The following is a 25,123-nucleotide window of genomic DNA, read 5'->3' as shown; positions in this document are numbered from 1 at the left end:
GTGCGGATATTAAAACACAAAATGAAATGACTTGCGGTATCCCCGTGGGTTTGGGTTTGAGAAAGCCCAATAAATCATATTGAAATAATTTTGTAAGAATTCTTGAAGTTTGGTACCTTTGAAAAATCAAGGAATGAAGTCTTTCTCAATTCTCTTTCTTGGAGCCATTTTTTCCTTTAGGTGAGTGAATGGGTTTGGGGTGAAAAAAAATAAACAAAAACAAAAACAAAACCCCTGCAAACCACCTGAAAACATCAGATGTGGATGATTCACCCAGAGTAATAACCACATGAGCTGGATCAACTGTTTAATTTCACCATCGGCATGTAGATAAAGCTTTGAGGACTTGAGTACTGTCATTGTCCCTTTGTAAGGGGCATACTTTGTGACCTGAATGGCAAAATAAAATAAAATAAATAAATAAATGTAAAACTTGACAATATTCAGTGTTGGTGAAGTCGTGAGTCAAACATGTACTATATATATCTTTTCCTCTTTCAGCATCTACCCTGTGGGACGTGCTGAAAAATAATCCCTGCATCCCTCACCATGAGAATGTCTAAATAACCTGTAAAATAGCTATCCTCTGGAATATGATGCAGGGTTTAAAATCAATTAACCGGGATCCCTGGGTGGCGCGGTGGTTTGGCGCCTGCCTTTGGCCCAGGGCGTGATCCTGGAGACCAGGGATCGAATCCCACGTCGGGCTCCCGGTGCATGGAGCACCTCTCTCCCTCTGCCTGTGTCTCTGCCTCTCTCTCTCTGTGACTATCATAAATAAACTAAAAAAAAAAAAAATTAAAAAAAAAATAAATAAATAAAATCAATTAACCATAGAGCTCAAAAATATATCATTGAGTGAAAAAAGACAAATTCCATATAGATACATTTATTATGATAACTTCTGTGTAAAACAAGACAGAAAGTACTCACACAAAATGATATGTGTTTTCTATGGGTACAAATATATGAAGATAAATGTATAATTTAAAAATCTAGAAGGTTGGGGCAGCCCTGGTGGCTCAGTGGTTTGGCGCCGCCTACAGCCTGGGGTGTGATCCTGGGATCGAGTCCCACATCGGGTTCCCTGCATGGAGCCTGCTTCTCCCTCTCCCTCTGCTTGTGTCTCTGCCTCTCTCTCTGTGTCTATGAATAAATAAATAAAATCTTAAAAATAAAATAAAATAAAAAAATAAAAATCTAGAAGGCTATGCAACATACCGATAACAAAGGTAACCTAGGAAGGGGTGAAGTCACTGACATTGGTGGGTGCAAGGAAGGTGCTCACGGAAACTTTAGACTTAGCAATTGTATTAGTCAACCCTGGCAGCTCAGACAAATTAATTTTGAAATTTCAATGGCTTAACACAATAGAAAAGTGGATTTTGCTTCAAAGTCCAAATGGGTTTTCCCAATATGTAGCAGCTGTCCTTCTGGTAGCAATTCAGTGACCCAAAGCTCCTCCTGTCTCCTGGCTCTTCCATCCATGAGGTTCCATGGAATCCCTTGCCGAGTCTGCAGCATCTGGTCACTGGGAAGAGTGTGCCAGTTACACACAGAATGATTTTACTTGTCATGTCCAGACATTGAATTTTCCTTCTTGATGTCTACTTGGTTGGAAAAAATGAAAACAATGGAAATGTCCCCGGACACTGGCTACCACTCACCACATGGCAGCACCTAACCGAAAGGGAATTTAGAAAGTGAGATCTGACTCTGCCTAGAAAAAGATATCAGAGCTAGTAAACTTTGAGTTTCTGCAACAGTCATATGTTAATGTTTGCATGTGTATCACTTGTGTAATTTAAAAATTAATAAAAATCAAATGTGGGCATAAAAATAAACCAATGTTGGTTGATTAAAAACAACAAGCATTCTATTTTATCCCACCCTGGCTCCAGGTAGCTATGCAGTTTTACTTCTCTGGCTATCACATTCCTCCACAGTAAAATGAGGGTGTGGAATATAATCATGAATAACCTAATTACATTTATTAAATAATTGTTAGTATTTTGTATTATATTTTTTCCACATATGTTAAGTGCTATTCATAATTACTAATCAGGAGCTAATCAGTATCACCATGAGTTGAGTTCATTCCTACTCAAATCACAGAAACACAAGCGTAGTCTTTGTTTTAATGGTATTCTTGAAATATGGAACTTATCTAGGGTATATTTTAAAAATCTTCAGAAGCCCATTGGAACTGGAAAATGCTACTGGGAATCACCAGACACTAAACCTGAGGTCTTCTCTAACATTTCAATTCTGTAGCTAAGATAGTGCCTTATAGAGGACATCACTTACATGGATATTTGTTAAAGGAATGAATAAATCCATCAGTTGAATTTATGCAAATTTTTATACAAAAATGTATATTTGTAAGTGTGCATAAGAGAGAGCAAGATTTATACTGAGTAAAAGCATTATTCAATAATTGAAAATATACTAATAAATAGCTTTCTAAGGGAAATTAGACCACCAATTCAGTAGTAACTGAGAAGGCATTTAATCAAATTAAATATCCATCAGTATAAAAAAAAAGAAAATGATAAAAACAAAGATTAGAAGAATAATTTGATTTTCTTTCCATTATAACTAAAATGATCTGATCTCAAATCAACATATAGTACTTCCCCTAATCTGAGAGGCATTCCCTAAAAAATTGAGGGGGAAAAAAAGAAATCCTACTATTTCCCTCATTATTTAGTACTTTTTCCTAGAAGTTATCTTCTAACTATTGCAATATTATGGAAAGTAATGATATAAATATATTGGAAAAAAAGAAAGGAACAAAACTATCTGTATTTGGGAATGATAGATTTCTTCACCTAGGAAACTTGCAAAATTCTTCCAAAAAACTATTAAAATTAATAAGAGCATCCTATTAAATGTCTGTGTTCCCAAGTAGAAATATAATGAAAAAATTGCATTATCCATTCAGCATACCTAAAATATTTAAGAATTATCTTAACAAGGAAGTTAGCTACTTAAATATAGAAAACTACAGAATTATTTTATGGTTGAGATATAGACTTAAATGGATAAACATTTCGTGTTCCTGTATGAGAAGATTGGGTATTTTAGAGCTGCCAACTCTTTCTTAGTAAATCAAATTGAATTTAAATTAACCTTCTTCCAACTTTGGAGTCAGAGAGAGGGGGGAATTTGACAAAATTATCCTAAGGTTCATCTTGAAGAATAGAATATCATTATAAAAAATGTTTATATATATATATATATATATATGTGTGTGTGTGTGTGTGTGTGTGTGTGTGTGTTCAATTTGAAAAATGTTGAAATAAAAATCATACAGAGGAAAGAAGCAAATCTATTTGGATGTAAACTGCATGCTAAGGTTTGGATAACTAAAAGAATATTGTATTATCACAGGAAGATAGTGAGACAAGTCTATGTAATGGAGTAGTTCACCCAGACAAGACTGTCGAAGGTATAAATATATAATAGTTGGTCTAGGCAGCAGCCCAAATCATGGGAAGTGTGTTACACTCCCTAATACAATTCTGTTCCCTTGGTCCCCTGTGCCTGACTGACGTCTATTCATCCTTTAGCTTAGATCTTACTCTTATACCTTACTGACCTGGCACCAGCCATAAGGCATCAGTAACTAGAGCATGGCCTTCTTCTGTGAATCAGTAAAGGATTTCAATTTCATACCCAAAATATGTTGACTCATGGCAAGAGGTCCAGCCATGGCTGTGGACCATTCTTGCTCTATGCTATGGTCAGTACCTTGGATAAAGGATGAAAGAATTTTCCTCACAATGAAAGGCATACATCTTAGAGAAATACCCTGTTGTATGGCTGACAGAATCAGAACCCAATATTCCCTGAATATGCCAAAGTACTTGCTGAATTAAATGAGATGAAATGAGACACACTCACCTGGAAATTTCTACAATTTGATCCAAAGCTCCCTAAGAGCAAGATGGGTTCAACCATAGTCATCAGTATCTTTCTAGCACCTAGTGCAAGGTGGTATGGCTAAAGTGTTAGTTCATCATTAAAATGTTTGATAGGTAGAAAATGGAAGACAAAAACACCTATTAGATTTCTTGAAGGATCAAATTTTTTTTATGGAGTTTTGGGATTTTCTTGGCAGATGGATAACACGTTTAAGAAGAATAGGATATGGAGCACCTATGTGGCTTAGTGGGTCAAGCTTCTGACTTTGGCTCAGGTCATGATCCCAAGGTCTTGGGATTGAGCCCCGAGGTGGGCTCCTGGCTCATCAGCAGAGTCTGCTTCTTCCTCTTTCTCTGTCCCTCCCCTGGCTGGTGGTTACACACTCTCTCTCAAATAAATAAATAAATAAAATATTTTAAAAAATATATTCATAGGATCTTAAACTTGGCTAAAAATGTCCAGTGAGATCTCTTGCACTAAAGAATAGATCACAAAAAAAAAAGAAAGAAAGAAAGAAAGAAAGAAAGAAAGAAAGAAAGAAGAAAGAAAGAAAGAAAGAAAGAAAAAGAATAGATCACAAGCCATTTGCCATGGCCTAGAAAGCTCCACATCATCTGGTCTTGCCTCTTTTTTTCTGAGCTCATCTGTTATCTTATTCTCTTGGCTGTGCACCTGCCACACTGCCTTCTTTCTGATACTATGAGACACCAAGCTCATTCAACCTAAACGCATTCCTATCCTAGGACTTTTGCCCTTGCTAGTGCCTTCGCCAGGCCACTTTGTTCCCTGATCTTCACATGGCCCTTTGCAGTCAGGTTCAGCTCCATTACCACCTTCCACTGCAGCCTTCCAGGCCAGCCAGTTGAAACCAGTTGACCACCAAGTTTATTCTGCTTTCTCCATCGCCTGCTGTTAATGTCCAGCCCCTAGAACAATGTCTGGCTTCTAGTTGGTACTTAATAATCATATATTAAGTGAATGAATCTTTGAAATAGTAAAAGAGGTAATCAGAAAGAAGATATTTATTTATTTATTTTAAAGATTTTATTTATTTATTCATGAGAAACACAGAAAGAGAGAGGAAGAGACACAGGCAGGGGGGGAAGCAGGCTCCATGCAGGGAGCCTCACGTGGGACTTGATCCCGTATCTCCAGGATCAGGCCTGGAGCTGAAGGCAGGCACTAAACCGCTGAGCCACCTGGGCTGCCCAGAAAGAAGATATTTAAATCAAATTGTTTTGGTTGCAAAAAGAAGTAAACGGTGTTGGCATTAAAAGATATGTTAATAAAAGATTTCAAATGTCAACTTATGAAAGTAAAGTACGTTTGTTTGACCTGCTTTCTCTTCAGGGCAAAAGAATTTGCTTTGAACCTCTAACACTCCCATTTAATTTTAAGCATGTTTTATTTACTTTGTTTTGGCTATTTATAATGGTTATTTACTATAAATGAAATCTCCAGTATTATTTCACTACTAGGAGCACCTCCATTTACATGTTAGTATAATGCATTCACTGATTTCTGAATACATGTAAGGTTAAGTTTAATGAATCTTTGTGTTAATTATTTACCTCAGTAGTAGAATTTCCCTGTGGATTTCTGAGGTACTGCAGCCTTAGAACAACTATATAAAACAATCCAGATTCAGACAACCAATTTATCCTTATCATATTTATCAAAAAGTTTTTTAAGACTAGAGTAATTGATGATTTTATTATAATTAACTTTGCCTAATTAAAAACACAAATGTGTGGTTATATACTTTTCTCTTTCCAATGAAGAGAAAAATCATTAGTTAAGGAATTGCCAAATGTTAAGTGGCACTAATATTAATACATCTTCCTATTCCACATTTTAATTATGGTTCTCAACTCTTTCCAATTTTTTGAAGTGAATTGTCTTTGGAAGATAGAAATTACAGGCATTTAGAATAGCAAATGATCACCCCAAAATAAAAAAGTCATAACATTAGACAGTATTTTCTCAAAAGACTTGGAGAAATTCAGAGTACTTGAGATCTACATATTAGATTCTGCAGTTAGGCAAGGGTATTTACACCTAATAAGCTATTAGAGAATTAGAGAGTCTCAAGATAAGGAGTAATTGCTATGTTGATTTGCCTAGAAGTGTTCAAGTATGTTTGTTTCACCGCAAGCTTACGAGGTTTTTGTTTTAATCTTTTTATTATTATTGTATTTTGTAATTTGATTCCTGGTTTGAACATTTTCCCATATGATTATTTTCTACTGATAATCTCTTTCATCTGAACTGCCTATACACATTCTTGAGAGCTTAAGAAAAACATTTCATAATGATTAATAGACATGAAATGCTCAAAAAACCCCAGATGCACAGTAGTGTATATCTTCTCAATGATTAAGAGTTCTCAGCATGTACCATTTGGTTTCTAAATGGGGGGAAATTAGTTAATATCTACAAGTATCCTATAGACATTCTGATATCCACAAGTAATGCCCATGAGAAAAGATAGGCGTTAGATACTGCTCCCCAGTACCATCAGCCTGCCAACACCAATAGTAAGAACTGGAGAATGGGGGTTGATGGTTTGGAACAAAACAAAACAGCAACAAACCTCGCAAGAAACTGGAATTTAGAGCTTAATATCTAAATTAACTATGAGTAAACTTTTAGCTATCTCTAAATGTTTACCTACAATGTAGAATATTATTTAGACATTCTTTATACACATTTCAGGCTCTTGAATAATTTGTCATTTTCTTGTCTTTCAAAAAAATACACACATATATATATATATATATATATATATATCATATGCTGTATTACAGTTCCCTATATTTCACTCACAGAAAATCTTCTTGTGCTATCATGCTCCCATACTTCCCCTTCCCAACTTTTGGAACTTTGACCTAAATGTGTAAGAAAAAAGGGGTTTCTTTTATAATCTACTATAGTTTTAATCTATTTGAGAATATTTGAAGATGTAATCCTTTTCATGGGAGCACAATGTAGATTTAGGTATATCAATATTTAAATTGTTTTTAATTCCAAGGATTAACATATAAATGTAAAGTGTAAATGTAGCATGTGAATATGACAGTATAAAATGTGAATAGATTCAGATTTGGTGTGCCTGATGCATTAAGGGACCACTGAATCTAACCCTGAAGTAGTCACTGTAAAGTCATGTATATTAGGCTGTGCAGTGTGGTTGCATGATTCACTAAATTAAAAGGACACTTTAATCTTCTTGTGATTCAAAAATAATAAAGTTGTATGTTAAAATCAGGATTCAGAAGAAACTGGACAAGAAAGAGTTCAATATCACAAATTCATTTTTCTATTTTCACATTGTATTATAGATACATATTTGTTAACTCTCTTATTAGAAGTGAGTTTGAAAGACAGGGACAAAAATCCAACACCTACCACGGAGCTTTATGCCTACTCTGGGCTCAGTAGATGTTTATGGAAGAAATAAATGAATGAGTTATAGAATGATTTCCTTAACTTAAGTACATGTGATTTTTTTTTCTGGTTATTTGTCCCTTTCACTACACATTATCTATATATTGCTTGTCATGTGTGTATTATATTTTGTAAATACTCCCCTGTAGAACAAAAACTCTTTGGCAAAGATTGCCTCTGTGGAATAATGATGCCCAAAAATGTCCAGTCCTAATCCTTGGCACCTGTGAATATGTTACCTTGTGATGGTAGATTATCCTGGATTATTTGGGTGAGTCCAGTGCAATCACAAATGTCCTGAAGAGTGGAAGGGGGAGGCAGACAAGGAAGTCTTCAACAGCTGTCTCTGGCTTGGGTAATATAGGAAGGGGACATAGCCAAGGGAAGCAGCCAGTCTCTAAATGCTAGAAAAAGCAAAGAAACAGATTCTCCCTTAGAGTCTTTAGAAAGAAACACAGCCCCACTGACACCTTGATTTTAGCTCAGCAAGACCCATGTCAGATTGTCAGGAACTATGAGATAATCAATAAAGAGAGTTTAAGCCATTAAGTTTGTAGTAATTTGTTACAGCAGGAATAGAAAAATGAATACAGTCTCTGACACACCCTTTGTATCCCCTTCAGTGACACAGGATGTTGCACAAAAAGACTCAGGTATCTCTTGTAGTTCATTTTTTTCATCGCTTCTTTTTTCACATTACTGTTTGTTACCCCATTCCATGCCAGAGTGGGACAGCCTCAATCAGGATTTGTCTGTTTGTAAATGACAGAAAGCTAACACAAACTCTCTTAAGCAAAAGAAGCACAAGGTGTACATCTCATATAAGCGGGAACTCTAAGGGATGGAACTGGGATTCAGTCCTAACTATGCTGAGGTCCCAAATCAGTCCACAAAGATTCTCTGTCTCTCTAATCTGCTTTCCTTTCTATGCAACCTTCCATGTTTCTATAATTCACATTTTTAGTGGAAAGATTGTCCTCTTTGGCTTTCAGGAAAAGATTCTTATTTACCCATCTTAGTAGCATAAGAGGATGGAAGGGTACTATGATTATCCATTGTTGCATTAAAAACTTGCTGGCTAAAAGTATAAACATTTATTCTATTTACTCATGATTCTGCAATTTGAGCAAAGCTTATAGGAGACAGCTCCTTTCCACATCACTTGACACCAGCCCGAGCCAGCTAACTAACTGGAGGGCAAGGATTCACTTCCAAGATGGCCTCACTCATGCAAGTTGGTGCTGGCTGTTTGCTGGTAGCTCAGCTGAGGTTATCAGCTGGGAAGACTTAAGTTCTTCATGTGTCTGTTCCAGATGTCTGCTTCTCACAGTATGGCAGTCTTAGAGTAGTTGAACTTTATACACACTGGCTTCCCACCCAAGTGCAAAGTGGAATTTTCTTTAGTCCTTTTTAAGATTTAGCCCCAAACTGACACAAGGTCACTTGTGCCACATTTTGTGGATTAAAGTGGATCACAGAGCCCTGTCCAGATTTGAGGAGAGGGGACTGCATCCACAAAGATGTGAATGCTGTTGTTATGGTTCACTGGAGCCACCAGTAGCAGTCTACCACAGTGGATAGTGGAGCTTTTGAGTGATAATCCCCACAAGACCATGGGGGAAATAAATTGTAAGGGCTATCCCACAAAGCAAAGGGGCTGAACACAAACCTCAGGTATCTCTCACAATCAGTTCCAAGAGTGGTAGAAAATATTAAATAAAGCAAAGCTGCATTTCCCTCTAAATATATTTACTATATAGTTTGTATATTTTCTGGGGTTGGAGAGGTAATTAAAAATTTAGGTTTACAGTTAAGAAGTTGCAAACTTTTTCCCTGTTCAATTTGTTTATTCTATGAATGAAAATGATGATAATATATAGCAGATACTACTACAAAGGAATTAAATGGTGCAGGATTCATGATGAATAAACTATAATGTGGCTAATCCAGTGGTGTTTATTTGCAGTAACCTTTTTAATGTGACAATTCCTTGGAAATCGTAGTGAAATATTTTCACCCTACATCTACATTTTTATGGTTTGTATTTATTTTTCACAGTACAGATCCCAAAATGTCAAATTACTAGAGCTGTTTTATGGAAATTAGTTTTAGGTTAGAATATTTGAAATGCATTAAATTAATTTTATCTGTTTAGCAAAGTACAATAAGGTTTTTCGCATTAACAAAGTTTTCTTTATGATATCGGCTGTGTGTATGTTTAAAGACATGGTGGACTCAAATCTTGTTTGAATTTTATATTTAGCAAATGAACATGCGCTGTTGGGGATTAAACAGTATTTGGAAAATGTATGCATAAGGATTATTTAGAATGGAATTGCCAAAAATCCTGGAATATTTAATACACACTTGTTGATTGATTTTACTGCAATAAATATGAAGCAATAACAACTATATAAATTATTCAGAAACTAGTCATCCACAGCAGGATTCTTTAGAGATTACTTCAGAAAACAGTTTGGCAGGATATTCTTTTTATAGTTTTTTTTTTCCAAATCCATGTACAAAAGAGATATAGATCCATATGGAATGGATTAACATTGATTCTTTTAAAATGAAATTAAACATTTTAAAACGTTCAAGTGAAGATTGTATGATCTTTCCTACTAAAGCTCTCTTTGGTAATTTATTTATCTTAAATATTATTTTTGTCTTTCAGGAGGCATTATATAGCGAATGTAAGAGATTTATTAAAAACCTTGGATCGCTTGAGAGTGCTTTAGTACTTTGCCTCAAAATCTGCACATAGGCAAAATTCCTGATATTATGAGTTGGGATTTTCAGTTTAAGAGGATTTAAAATCTCTGCTAAAGCAAGGGCTTGTTAGGTGTTTCTAAGCATCGTATATCAGAGAGACACAGCTACTTACCAATCATTCAAACTAAAATGGGGCAGGACAGGACACATGGAATCAAAGAGACCAATTTAGACCAAATAGAAGGTATCAGGTTCTCTTAAAATTGGTCTTTTGTTCTAGAAAGATATCCTGCTCCAGAAGCAGATAGAATAATCAATATTTACATAGGTATGGACCTCTTTGTATATGCAGATCCAGATCACTTTTTAAAGATTCTCAAGCATTAAAGCAGTTGGAGACATAGTATTGAAAAGAGTAAATGTTTGCATATTTGGAGTTAGAGATCCCAATTATCTACTTATAAGTCGTGTGACTTTGACAAAGTCTTAATGACGTTTTTTTGTTTTTTGCATAATAATCCTTTTGGGTTCCAGTTCCCTACTATCTTGAGGTCGTTCTGAAGATTCAATTAAAGAATGCCAAAGTACTTTACACACTGCAAAGCATTACATTATCAAAATTTACATTATGACTATTATTACTAATAAAACATGATTAGATGACTGGCCTATAAACAATTCACTGAAAAATCCAAGTAGATTGGATGTGTTTTATTTTTTAAAAAATATACTCATTTAAAGGACTCTTGAGATCCAAAGTAGTTAATACTTTTGTTCCCCTTTTTATTTTTTTTTATTTTTTTTTTTGTTCCCCTTTTTAAAATGGTTATCCTTACATCATTGACTTTCAATGGAAACAAAATCTGGAGAGATGAATGTACAAATTTTTGCTGACCAGCTAGGGGTTTTATTTTACTAACTGTAACCTAGAAGGGTCATGGCTGTTAATAAAAGAAAGAAACTTGCCTCCTGGTATGATTAGTTTCTTGAGATGACTCGTATCCAGTTGGAAGTATGGCAATGGTGTGGGGTGCATGGGGCCAATGGATATTTTTGTTGATTGTTTATTTCTCTGTGTTTCTCTCCCAGCTATCGGCAGGACCCTTATCCCTCGTTATTTTAGCACTGTGTTTGAAGGAGGGGTGACTGACCTGTATTACATCCTCAAACACTCTAAAGAGTCATACCACAACTCATCCATCACAGTGGACTGCGACCAGTGTGCTATGGTCACCCAGCATGGGAAGCCCATGTTTACCAAGGTACAGGACGTACTCAGCAATATGACTTGTTCTTCTGTGGGTATATTAAAGGATAATAATTATGATTTTCTTCTGGAACTTTGAGCTGATTTCTCACATCTCAGATACTTGCATTGCTATGAGATAATCTCTTCTGTTTGTGACATGGCTAGACTCTTGGTGAACACTGTTCTAAGATGTGTGTGTGTGTGTGTGTGTGTGATACAGAGCATATGAATGTCAAATATGATAGATCCTCAAAACTAAGAGTTTTGGCTGCCTGTTAAGCTCAGGTTGCTAAATTAGAATTTTGATTGTTATACAAAGACTCTTCTACAGCTAAAAGAACATTTTCTTGTTGTTATGTGGTCAGTATTTGTGCTTTGTTTCTAAAAATACTTTTTAAAGCTAAATTCAAATGTTAACAAACGGGAAAAAGCAACTAACTACAACTCAAATAGTTGTAATCTTTAAGGGACATAGAAACATAAAAATATAAATGAAACTAGGGAATTCAGAGTTTAAAATCTATTTCCCCAAATTCTGAGAAGTTCTGTGGTTGGTCAGTCACCAAGTGAACACAGTAGAGCCAAAAGTTGGTTATGAGAAAATGGGGAGGATAGTGGGTGGAGGACCCTGTAACACGACCTTTGAGGCAGAATTCAAGTCCCTATGAAGGATGTAAAGTGAAAGAGAAGAGATAGAGAATCAACATGTTTTCTCTACATTCTACACCTATGACTCTTCCCATCCACTGACAATCAACATGTGGAATATTCCTCTGAGCAAAGACTTTTCTAGAACACTATAGACGATCCCTTTATGTCCTCTCTCAAGTAGCAAACTTAGTAAGAACAAAAATTTAGCAGAAGAATCTGACAAACAGAAGTTTATTTTAATGCACATTCGTTCACTGCATTTTGATGAAGTCTCAACATGAAACTAATTTGTAATATTAATGACAGCAGCTATCTCTTTTAGTTGAAAACACACATGATGATCCTCTATAGTTGAGAAGTTGAATGATCAGGGTTAATTGCAAAAGCCCAAATTATAAGACTGGGGATGTGTTTGTTACTTGTGTATAGTTTTGCTGAAAGAATAAAAATAAATGTTTATCATTTAAAGTACCCATTGATCTTGTTGGTATAGCTTCATCTTCCCAGTACTCATGAGGATGTAAAAAAACCAAAGGCAAAGCAAATGGTGATAAAATGCAAAAGCAAATCACAAATGCCATTGATTTCATGGTATCTTGATTGTGTCAATAGACATTTTAAATGTGGGGCAGGCGTTGGGTTTTTCTTTTTCTGACTTTTTAACAGTTGAACAGAGAAGGAAGGTTGCCTATCAAGGACAAAGAACATTCCCATAATGTGCAGAAGTCCATGCTGGGAAGAGAGTTTTGTTACATGGAAAGGAATGATCACCTGGATGGTTTCATCTGCTGATGTCTCAGTTCATTTTGGAGACCTAAAATATTTACATAATCTTGCATATCAGATGGATAACACAACCTATTTCAAATGTTATGAAGTCAGAGCCCCATAGAGAAAAGCTTTCTCTGCTAACTCATTATTATTTTGTTTGTTTTGTTTTTTGTCGAAGTTTAGCATTGTTTAGGTAATCAAGAAAAACACACCAATTCCTTATGCCTTAAGGGAAAAAAGAAATCCATGAGAATTAAATAAAATGGCTATAATGAAGAAGCTACTTCCAAAGCCTACAGCCATTGGAAATAAAATGCAGTTTGTGGCAACCCTTTTATAAAATGTAAAATATTTTATATAAACATATTTTATAATAATTTTAAAATAACATATATAACATTTTATGTGCATGTAAAATATATGATAAAAGGTAGTCCTTTATATTTTCTCAATTTCTTTCTTTTCAGGCCAAAGTTTTTTCATTAATGAGCATAGTCAACTGCTTTGAAGATAAAAATGCCATATATTCAGGATGAGTTTTTAAATTAAAAAAAAAATCCCATTCTTTTGATGAATCAATAAAGTGCCTTTTTTTTATTCGAATCAAGCAAAAGTTTTCCTCTGTTGCAATTTTTCCTTATACAGGAATGCTCCCCTCTTAGATGGAGCAGTGGTTGGCTCAGGCATCCAGGGTAGCCACCAGGAAGACCAGAGCAACCTCTTCTTGAACTCAGCTCTTTCAGCCTAAAACTTCCAATTATTCAGGTCACCTCTCACTCTACTCCATGGCAGTACATTTCCTAACTCTTATAATGAATATTTCCATACGCTGATGAAAAATACCACTTTCTGGGAAATGCAACTTAACTATGTGGACTTAGTCCAGATGCTAATTATGCACATTTATTTTTAGAAAATTCTAAAAAGTTAATTTTCTTCTTCTTCTTCTTCTTCTTCTTCTTCTTCTTCTTCTTCTTCTTCTTCTTCTTCTTCACCCCCCCTTGGTTATTATTATACTACCCAAAGAATCCTTCCAGTTTTTCTTTTGTTCTTATATTAATTAAAAATAACCCATCTTCATGTAATAAAAAAATGTGACTATTTAGTATAAAGCAGTAAGCTAATGACCTTACACTATCACAAAGAAAAATATAGTCTGGAAGCTGCTGCTTTATTTTTAAAGGGGAGCCCACTGTACATGGAATTACTTTTTAGCACATTATGTGAAGGCAGTATCACATTGTTCTAATTTAGACTATCAATACACTCTAATTCCCCAAATAGCATTTGACCCAGTGGTTCTGAGTTGCTTTTATGAAAATTTGGTCAACTGGTGAATCAAAAATCAGCCACAGTCCTAATCAACAGTAATATTTAATATTCCTCAGGAGTATCATGCACATTTTGCAATTTCCTGATCCTAGGAACATTATAGATTATGGATAAATATGTAATTAGAGTTTTAAAACACACATTATGAAGCCTTTCTTTTCTGTATTCAATTTTGAATCAAATTGAAAACAAGGCTTAATAAGCTGAAGAGGAATCACCAAGGTTTTCAGAATCAAAGGCCCTTGAATTATATTTGAGGGTGTGAATACTGGCAGATGCTGAGAGGAGGCCTCTCTGGGGTACACATCAGCTACTTTTAGATTTCCAAACTGTAGTAATAGTTACAGCCATTACCAAACACCCTTATTACTCTATAAACATAGCTAATTCTCTGATCTCGATTATTTATTATGCAATTATTTATTACTATAGAAAAATACTCTGGAAGTGCCCCAGCCACTTTTCCTATATGAACACTCTTTCATATCTTTGACATCATTCCTATCCTAGCCTGTCTATAGCATTATACAATAGGATTTATACATTTCTACCCTTATTCCAACTCCAGTTGAATTAGCATAATATCAATGATCATATTGCTCTAATATGTGTATATCTATGCATATACATCTGCAGTATCTCTACATAAAATACAATGAGCTTTATGCAATTGTTAATTTGAAAACAATATTTCATGCATAAAGACCAAGAAAACTAAGTAAACACTTCTACCTAAAAACACATTTTCTTTCATAACAGCTCTATGAAAATCATTTGTATTATACAACAGCATGGTCAACATTGCTTTACAATTAGTCAAAGAAAGAAAAGGGTTAAAAAGCTACCGGTTAGTTTGAGAAATGTTCTTTTTTAGTTCTCTTGTTCCTGGCCTAGTCTCAAGCTAGCACGTGATCCGCTGAATGCCTGCCAGCCTCTTTCTTGTTGATCCTCCGGAGACCATCTGTGCTGGGGGCATTGATTAGAGTGTGTCTGCTGGGATTACATCTTTTCTGTTGCCATGCCAACTAATCAGCTGATTTTGGTTACCACAGAAACAAAATGTCAGAGCTCACAGTACGGTAACATGAATTCAGCACAACAGAAAATGTTTTCTTAATTGGGGACCCTTTTGATTTTGGATTCCAAGTGAAAGACAGCTTTTAAAAAAAGGCCAACTTTAGATAAAAGCTACATTAATTGTATTGATTAAGAGGAATGCACAGAATTTTTCTGAAAAGAGAGAATATTAATTCTCCTTTATAAGCTATGTCTGTTTTTTACCATTTCCAGACAAGGAATATATATATATATTTTTTTTTCCTTAGGCACCTCTATTCCATTTGCTGATTGTTGTATGTAAAATAAATCACAAAGCTTTCAGTTTCCTTTAACTTCCATGATGCAGGCGGGAGTCAGGGAGGCCAAATAGGGCTTGGGAGAAGGCCATGGGTTTAACTACCCTGGGGGAGACCAAGGGTGACCGAATTCTCCTCCATTCTTCTGTTTGAGGAAGTCATTTAATTTTCCTTAAAGAAAACACCCAACACAGTCAACTCAGATTCAATTTTAAGGATTCCTCTCTTGCATGTGATATGCTCTGGATAAAGCTGATTTCTTGATTTTGGCTGACAAAGGAGGAGTCCAAGGCTTGTTGCAGCTCTCCCTTTTGTAGACTCACTACAGTTTGATGGCAAGAAGGGTCTTCAACTGGTTTGCTATGTCATGGTAAACAGAGAATGCAATTTAACTTGACCTTACAGATCCTCCAATTGAGTAATTCATCAGAAGGACTACATCTATACCTTCTCATTATGAAATTCTATTCCAGTAGAAGTAAACCAGAACCTCCATCTGCCCTGGGTTTGTGGTTCATAAACACAAAACAAATAGATTAAATAAAAAAAAAAAAGCATGACATTTAACTGGGCTAATATTTGTTTAAACATCTAATAATCCCCTTTCCTTTAAAAAAAAAAAAAGGATTATAGCATCCAAATATCCCTGTCCTCTACTGTCAAGATATTTCAGCTGTCACTGGCTGATTGCAGTCACCACCCTTTTGTCTGAGCTTTCACTGCAGGTGGCTTCTATCATACTAACACCCCCAGGAGGAATTGTGTGGCTTAATCTCCATGCAACCCTTTTGAATTAATTCACCTTGGTGAATTAATTGCCATAGTAGGGATGTTCTAGAGGAGTGGTTTGGGGACAAGAAAGTCTTCCCCATTTCAGAGTGCACAACTCTCATGGCTAAGATGCCAGAAAAGAAGCTCTGAAGACCCCTCAACTGAGGAGTTTAGGGGCATGGTGTCTAAATGCCTAAAATTACCCACAGATTCTGTCTGAAGTGGGGTCTGAGCTGGAGGTCTTCACCCAGATTTTCTATCATTATCCTACAGTGCTTCTGAGACCTTTGAGAAAAAGAAAATGGTAGACATCAATAGCATCTTTCTTAAGTAATGTCCTATCAACACGTTACTAACTCTACTTGTGCTGGTATTTGGGTTGTTTAAAGAAAATATTATCAGAGCGTGTGGTGGCTCAATTGGTTAAGCATCCAACTCTCTCTCTCTCTCTTTTTTTTAAGCATCCAACTCTTGATTTCAGCTCAGGTCATGATCTCAGGATCATGATGTTGAACCTTCCGTTGGGCTCCACACTGGGTAGCTCCACTCACAAATTTTCTCTCTCTAAAAAAAGTTTAAAAAAAAGAAAAATAGTAAAGAAAATACCCTTAAATTAGAGTAAATAGCACCTAACCCAGTGCCTAGGACATAGTTGGAACTCAATAAATGGTAGCCTTTTGTGCTAAATTCCCAAAGAGAGAAATGGTAATATCTCATAAAGGGTTGAAATGAATTGCTAATTATCTTCATGGACTATAGTTTTAGAAATGAGCATACCCCCTATTGAGTTAATTGTTATTTATGATTTTTAAAAATTGTGTAGTTCATTGATTTCCAAAATTTTATAATTTGTTTTTAGCATAGGAAACCTTTCTCCAGGAAAGCTTGATCAGAAGTCCAATATATCAAAATGATGAACCTGAAGCTGCTCTGGTCAAATTGAGAAAATAGGTGGGGATCACATGGTCTGGATGGAGGCTGAACTCTTCCCAGAGCACCTGAGACACATCCCTGGATCCTTAGATGTCAGAGAGCACTTTATGACAACCACTAGTATGGGGTTCTGCATTCATTAGTTACATTTCTTTTATCTTTAGAGCTATCATTTACCGCCATCCTACCATGTCCCAGGTACATACCAGGCACTCTACACATGCATTATCAGTCATATATTTCCCTAGCAACCCCATACAAGGTTAGTATTATCCTCATTTTAAAGATGAGTAAACTGGGACTTAGGGAATTTATTTGGTTTCCTCAAAGTCTCAAAATAAGTAAAAAATAGAGTTAGGATGAATCTAGTACTTTCTGATGTCAAAGCCTCTGTCTACTCTAAAGCAAACATGGACTGAATAATCAGTTGTAAGTATTTAAAATGGACCAATATGCTATCACTACTTCCTATTTTTTAATTGAAATAGGATCAGTAGTGTCCAATTGCTTAGCATTTTCTCCCATTTCAAAGTCATTAACAGTGAAATAAAATAGGTAAATTAAATAGAAACTACATGCTGAAAATGATCTGAATATCAAAAGAAGAAAAAAAATGATCATCCTGTCAAGGAAAAGAGCCTAGCAAATTCTGTTTCATTAATAATACATATTTTTCTGAGAAAGATACCGCCCCCTCCCCCAAAGACTGGCCTTTTATGCAAGCAGAAATTGAGACTGCTGATAGGATGTGATTGAAGGAATATATCCTAAGCATGCCTCCATTTTCCACATGCCAGTAAATGATCCCGGTAGCCTTGGGTTTTAAACATTGTCCCTCTGGAATTTGTCCCTGAAAATGAAAACTTACTCTGGTTTAGTAAACTTGTAGTAAGACACACTTAAGCATGAATTATTTTATTAGGTACTTTCTCCAGGAGTAGGGCAACCATGATTAGAACAAGATTTCAAACTACGATGGTAGAAGGATGATGAAAGCAGAGATAAAAGGGGTGGGAGAGTTTTGCAGAGATACACCATGTGCAAGGAGCTTTTGACATAATACTGCAATAATATAGGTTTTGTTCCCATATTTGCATTGAAGGAACAGAGGCTCACGGAATTTTGGCAGCAACCAGTCAAGTTACTAGTAACTCACAGCCAGTAAGCAGCTGTGCTGTCTTTTGAACCCATGGATTCTAGAGCTCATGCTTGTCTCAGTGTGCCATGGGTAAAGCATTTGTGTCACATCCTTGCGAGGATCCAGTACTGCCCAAGGACAGTCAGGGAGACCATGCTGAGCAGCTGACGTGTGAGTTACAAAAATGTGGCATTCACAAAGTGCACAGCAAATGAGTGTGTTGTTTGTCGCTTCTAGGTATGTACAGAAGGCAGACTGATCTTGGAGTTTACCTTTGATGATCTCATGAGAATAAAAACATGGCACTTTACCATTAGACAATACAGAGAATTAGTCCCAAGGAGCATTCTAGCCATGCATGTAAGTAATTTCAACACTATTTTACTCTCTTTTATTCTCCCCCATCATTTACTCAAGGAGGAAAAGTCTGGTTCTCTCTCTGAAAGAATACCAGCAGTCCTCACCTGTTGGGTAATGAACTCTCAATTTTGAGTTTTCCCCTCAGCCATTTTATTCCACAGGCCTTCCCCCCCCCCCCACCTTGTTTCTGAGTTTGGTGCATTGTGAGATTTTTTTCTGATACTTTATTATTTTAAACTCCAAACTGCGGTTACCTCAATAAACAGTTTGTACTTTTCTTAAATTCCACTGAGTCATTATCAAGTACTGCTCTGCTGGGCTATTAAACCTCTTATGTAAAACCAGGAAAAGAAATGAAACAAGAAGTAAGAAAAACAGTTTTCAGTTTTGATTAGGACCATCTGACAAGACATGGGGCTCACGTAATTCAGATCTGTGTCAATATCCTTCCTAACCATGGTGCTGGAATGAAGCAGATGATTTGGGGTTCTCTCAGTTTCATTTGACCATAAATCACATCAAATTTATTGAACACCTACTAGGTGTATGGCCAGATCTGATGCCAATCTGGAGATATGTTTTAGAGGTAAGACTTGGTAGGAGCTAGTTCAGTGCAGTCCCTGAAGAAGGCGTCAAAGACACTGACGTAAATAAATCCCTCTTCCATAATGCATGATGCAGCAGTTTCTGTTAAAAAGCTTTGGAGCAAAATCAGACTTAATGAGCCTGATTTTTAAGACTCTGTACAGTCAAAAAATAATACAATAAGAGTTGCTAATATTTAATGGGTGTTTGCTACACTAGGTCTTGTGCTAAGCATACATACACATTCAATTTAACCCTCCCAGTAATCCAGAGATGTATGGGATCATTATCCCTGCTTTAGAAGTAAGAAAACCAAGGCTTGGGCTTGATACGTTGTTCCATGTTTCTCAGCCCGAAAGGGGCAAATCGAGATTTCCACTCAGCTGGTAAGGACTCCAAAACCCAAGCTGATGAGCCATCTGTCTCCTGACTACCCAATTCCAGTCTGTCTCCTCAGGGTTTTGTCCTCGACCCTCTCCTCCCTACTGGTTAAGCCAATATCTCCCTTTTCTATTGACCTTGTACTTTGTGCTGTGACACCCCACTCCCCTAGTCCAGTCTTTCTGCCTCTCCATATCCCCAAGTTCTTCTTCACTTTCAAAGCCCATTTCACATCCTCCTCTCCCCTGGAAGCAGCCTGGGGTAGCCACTCGTATTGTTCTCAAAATAGAGACAGCAGAGGGTAGTGATCAGGAGCCTGGGCCTTGGAATGAGACCACATACCTTTGTATCCCTGTCCCTGTGTGACCTTGGGTGAGTGACATGGCATCTCTGGGCTTCCAGTTCTTCATCTATAAAATAGGTACAGTAGTAGAGCCTGCCTCAGAGGACTGGTTTGAGGATTAAGAGTTAATGCATGTAAAGGTTGTAAAACAGTGCCTGGCACGTAGTTGGTCCTCTTAAGTAGTGGTGACCAGCTTTTAGCAGCTTCAGCAGTGGTAACATCCTTCTTTCTGTTTATTATTATCCTTTCCTCTGTCTGCAGAGTTGATGCGTATGATATTGGCCATAACTACTGGATGTGTATCTATAGAACCAGCTGTTCCTGGCATGTGGAAGGGGTCCCATAAACACTGATTCCATGTCCATACAAGACCCCTTTCCCATAAACTGACACAAGAAATGACAAGCTCTGACTCTTTTCTCTGAAACTCAGTTTTTTATTGATATACCACAGCCAATTGGTTGCATGACTATGAGGAAAATTAAATACAGGAAAGAATAAATTAAAGTGTTAGAATAACCTAGATAGTCCTGTGACTGCAGACATGAAGACAAAAGGATGTTTACAGAGTCTTTCTCTGTTTAGCTCCAATATGTTTTTACCAGTTCAGAAAGAAGGAAAGACAAACAGAAAAAAAGAGCAGCAACCAAGATATTCATCTCACAATGAAATCCAGAAAGAATTTTCATTTTTTTTTTGGTAGCCCAACAGAACATCTGGGGTAGCCCATGGAACATTACATCCCCCTTTTAAATGTGGCAGATATTTTGGAAAATGTGATGCTTACCCTAACAGTCCTGCAGGATGAAAATTGTTGAGAACATCTATTTCTAGCCTTAGCTTAATGGGGAAGAAATATAGAATTCTTAAAATATATATATATATATATATATATATATTTCTATGAAATATATGTAATTTCATAGAAGTGGCAAAGTTTTCAAATACAGTCTTGGACTCCAAGCTGTCAAACACAACAGTAACACAACAGGAAACAAGGGCCAGTACTAAAGCCTGGCCCTACCAAGTCCACAGGCCTTTTCTGCTGAGTGCCTGAGACTTGGAAGTATCCTGGCAGGGCTTAATGACTCCCCTCCTGAAGATACGGGGGCCGCTCATGGAGGAAGTAAAGTTGTTTCTCCCAAGAACTGTAAGCATGCCTGCCTCATTTTGGTTCAACCTGGCAACAGATCTTGCACCATTGATCCAAAAATGTCCTTGAGCCATTATATGCAAGTGTCTTCAAAATGTAAATTAAATTATCTCCAGCAACCTCCCCTCTGAGAAAAATCAACAGTGTCGAGATTGCATTTCTTAGCAACTGTAGCCCAGTCTGAGACTTTCTTGGCACCATCTTGCAGAGATAAGATATGTGATCTTTTTTTCCTGTTTAGGCACAAGATCCTCAGGTCCTGGATCAGCTGTCCAAAAACATCACCAGGATGGGACTAACAAATTTCACCCTCAACTACCTCAGGGTAAGCCCAATGGGATAATCACATTTCCTAGTGAGTTTGAAAAGTGCTTTAGAGGTGTATATGTATCTTGAATGAAGGAGTTAAAATGAGGTAATATAGCACAATATGTGTATCTTACACTACAATGTGTGTGTGTGTGTGTGTGTGTGTTTTCAATGGAGGTCGGAGTTTAATTAACAAAGCAGCAAACCTAGACTTTGTCAGGGTTGAACTTTCTCTCTCTGTTTGTATGACTCTTAGAATTAATTATTCAAAGGCCAGCAATGTCTGCTCATACAATGTTTTGGCGCTATGCCCCTTGTAGTTGTCTCGTTTTTGATGTACTGTTGTTGAGTTTACTGCCTCTACATCTCCACCCAGGGAGTGTCCCGGAGAAGACTCAGTGTGCCCTCCAGAAAGGGTCCCCCAAAGTTCATTCCAATGGTGGAATACAGCCATTTATTTTTAAATCTTCTTAGGGACTCTCTGTGTAACATGTAATAGATTTTCTGAGTTGGATATAAAGTCAGTTTTGTTTTGTTTGTTTGTTTTTAAATAAAGAGTTAGGCAAAATTCTCTGTCTGCATGATAACTATAGCTTCTGTATTTGGTCTAAAAGGGAAGCACTTGACACACCAGTTTGCAGTGTAGAACTGTAGTCACTATGTTGCAGGTAGAGGGTGTGGTTTCCTTGATAAAGCAAGCATCATCATCTGCCAGACTCCATAAGAAAGTCAGTGGTCATGTTCCACATCCTTTTGCCTCTAAGTCGTTGAGCTCCCTTATTGTCATTGTGTGGCCATTTCTCTGGTCCATATCGTAATGGAGTTTGTGCTGTTGTTTCTTTATCGCTAAGCACTGTGCTAGTTTGTGATCTTGTTTTGTGTTTCCAACCTTCTGTATACAATCATTTTGCATATATTGAAATGCTGAAATGCTTTGGTCAGACTTTTTCTTCTGTGAATTAAGAAGGATTTGAACAAAGGCTTCCAAGTCATGCACTTATTGCCATGTGCCAGGCCCTAGGCTAGACAGTCAAGATTCAAAGACAAAACTCATGGTACCTGCTATCAAGAATCTCATTCTTCTGAGGGTGAGACCCATAGAGAGAACATTATATACAAAATGCTAAATAACAGTGATTGAAGTTTCCAACTGGAATTATGAGAGTACAAAATGGAGACCTCTCAGAAGAATACATCACAGAAGCTTTGTGGAGGATATGGTTCCTGACTTGAATGTGAAAGAATGAATAAAGGTAAACCAGGGGAAGGAGGCAGGAAGGTCATTCCTGTTAGAGGGAAAAGAGGGGGTCTATATTAGGGGATGGAACTCCAAGCAGGCTACTGATCCGGAACATGGAGTGACAAGCCAAGAGAGGCAGGTGGGAGAGTAACTTGGGAGCCAGGTCTTGGAGCAACTGCCTGGCCAGGCTACCAGGCCAGAAGCCTCTAAAAGGATTAAACATAAGCATAGTAGTGTCCCCCTCCTGAGTACAGGGAGAAGAGCTGTTTTCCATCCAGCCTAGATGTCCTAGATCCAAATCCAGGTATGGTAAAAGCCAGAGTAAGTTTTGCTCCTCACTCCTACCTTGCCCCAACACTACCACCATTTTGGTAGCCCTGAACCAGATTGTTCTCTGATAAATGGTCCTGTGGTGCCTGTTCAGAGAGAAACCAGAGTTTGCCCAGGAGGGTGGGTGGACAGGCGAGAGCCCCCAGTTAGGGTAGCTGGAGCTAGGTTCATTCAAACTTCCAAGCTCTGCATTTAGAACTGCCCCCATAGGGCCGTGGGCACAGTGGAAGTGGGTGGCAAGGCCTGGGAGGTGGGGGTCTATGGCATGCTTTAGCCATGGGAATTCAGAAGGCTGCTGTCTCCTGCTAGGCATTTCATCTTGTGAGAGACCATGAATGGTTTAGTTTAAACTATCTGAAGATGCCTTTCCTCAGATAGAGAGGTTCTATACTATATGTCCTCAGTTGACCCTACATAGGAATCTGGGACTTTGGATTCTATCCTAGACTTGGTCACTGACCCTCGGGTAAAATCTGGACAGATGCTCTATTACATCTTTTAGCTGCATTTAACACAGATCAATAAATGCTAAATTTCCTTCCTCCCCTTTCCCTAGCTCCTCTTATTATCATCAGGAAAATGGTGACCTTCACCTTTGGGTCAACAAGGCAGTTCCACCTGGTTCCCATGTTCTGTAATTCTCTGATTTTAACCCACAAAGACTGAGAAGATCATATCTGCAAAAGTGGAGAAAGGCAGGGATTGGTACCAACCCATCTCCCAACAGTGATATGCAAGGAAGATGTGTGTGGGTTTGGGCAATATGGAGTAGTGTTTCAAAGGCTATCACTTAAGTAGCATTTACAGCATGTCCTGAATTCACTAGTCTTTGCAATGGTCCATGTGCATTAACGCCATACATGTAAGAGAGCCAGGCATGGAGAGTTCAAGTAAGTGAACTCAGTCACCCAGCCTTACACCACCATGTGACTGGACTGGGATTTGAACTCAGGCATTCTGGCTCTAGAATCTGTGCTTCATACAGAGCTCTGCTGCCTTCCTAACAAGAAGGGAAGACAATGATATTGACAGGAATCAGATTGTGTCTTTCCTGCCTTGACAGGGGAGGCAGCACCACCTATCACTGGGTCCTTAATCCACTTTGCCAAAAGTAATGACAGCTGCTTGTAAGGTTTCACATACAGATTAATCCATGTAAATGGCTTAGCACAGGGTCTGAGGACAGAAGGCACTCTGTTATGTTCATTTTCATAATTTATTGAGCACCTACTATGTGCCCACCATTGCTGTTCATACTCGAACCATCGAGAGCAACATGACATCTGGCTCTCTTCTTTCACTCTGGGTCCGCCTAACACTCCTTTACTTTGTCTGTTCACGCATCCTGGGTCAGCAGCTGTTTGTCCTTCCTGCCTCCATTATTCTTCCTTTTGTTTACTTCCTCCATCATTTATTCCTCTGTCAATTGGTTCAGTACTCTTTCAATGAGCCCACTCTGTCTTCCTGGCCTTATGCCAAGTGCTGGGCCTTCAGTGTGGAGAAGATGTGGCCCCTTCCTGGGCTGGGTGAGGCCAGTAGAATATGGTCAGCCACAGTTCCAGTGAGGTGTACTGACAAGGAAGGACCTACAGGGCTTGGGGGAGCCTGGGGAGCTGGTCATCTGGTCTCCAGATAGAAGCCACCTTTTCCAGCAATAACTCAAAGCAGTTGTGAGCCACTTAGCAGGTCAAGTCTGAACAGAACCCTACACTCAGTTCCCAAAACCAGGCACATGGGCTTCCATGAGGAGACCTGGCCTTGTTAGTGGTTACTAAGAATGACAAACAAGGATTTTCTTTTTGGATTAGAACTGTGATCAAAGATTTCCTTAATGCTCTTATCATCTGATATTCATAAGACAGCTGAGCAATCACCAAATCCATTAATTTATAAAACTTCTTTAAGACCTGGAGTTTGCCCATCTTTCTGAGGAGCCAGGCCTTTGCCTGAAGACTCAGGGCATTATCTGAGGTATTGTTTAAATAGTTAATGAGGAGCTCCAAAACCACACCCAGATCAGGAAAAGAGGTCAGAAATGTGTGTTGGCAAGTATTAATCCAAGGCCTTCTAAAACAGCAGACAAATTTTTTTTAATTAATTCATCCTTCTTTGGAAAGGAGGGCTAGAGATTTT

General features: G+C 37.5%; 1 protein-coding gene across 10 annotated transcripts in view; it reads left to right on the top strand.

Moving 5' to 3' along the window:
* The window catches only part of LDB2 (LIM domain binding 2), a 375,855-nt gene that overhangs the window by 278,345 nt on the left and 72,387 nt on the right, over window positions 1-25,123 (top strand). For all 10 annotated transcript variants that reach the window (XM_055326719.1, XM_055326720.1, XM_055326718.1 and 7 more), the window contains exons 3-5: window positions 11,179-11,351; window positions 18,527-18,649; window positions 21,353-21,436. In XM_055326719.1, coding sequence (XP_055182694.1) covers window positions 11,179-11,351; window positions 18,527-18,649; window positions 21,353-21,436 — 380 coding nt within the window. The remainder of the gene's footprint in view (window positions 1-11,178; window positions 11,352-18,526; window positions 18,650-21,352; window positions 21,437-25,123) is intronic.

This window comes from Nyctereutes procyonoides, unplaced genomic scaffold (assembly GCF_905146905.1).
Source record: "Nyctereutes procyonoides isolate TBG_1078 unplaced genomic scaffold, NYPRO_anot_genome, whole genome shotgun sequence".
Classification (NCBI taxonomy): Eukaryota; Metazoa; Chordata; class Mammalia; order Carnivora; family Canidae; genus Nyctereutes; species Nyctereutes procyonoides.
Note: the sequence above shows the minus strand (reverse complement) of the source record. Positions and strands in the feature narration are given on the sequence as shown.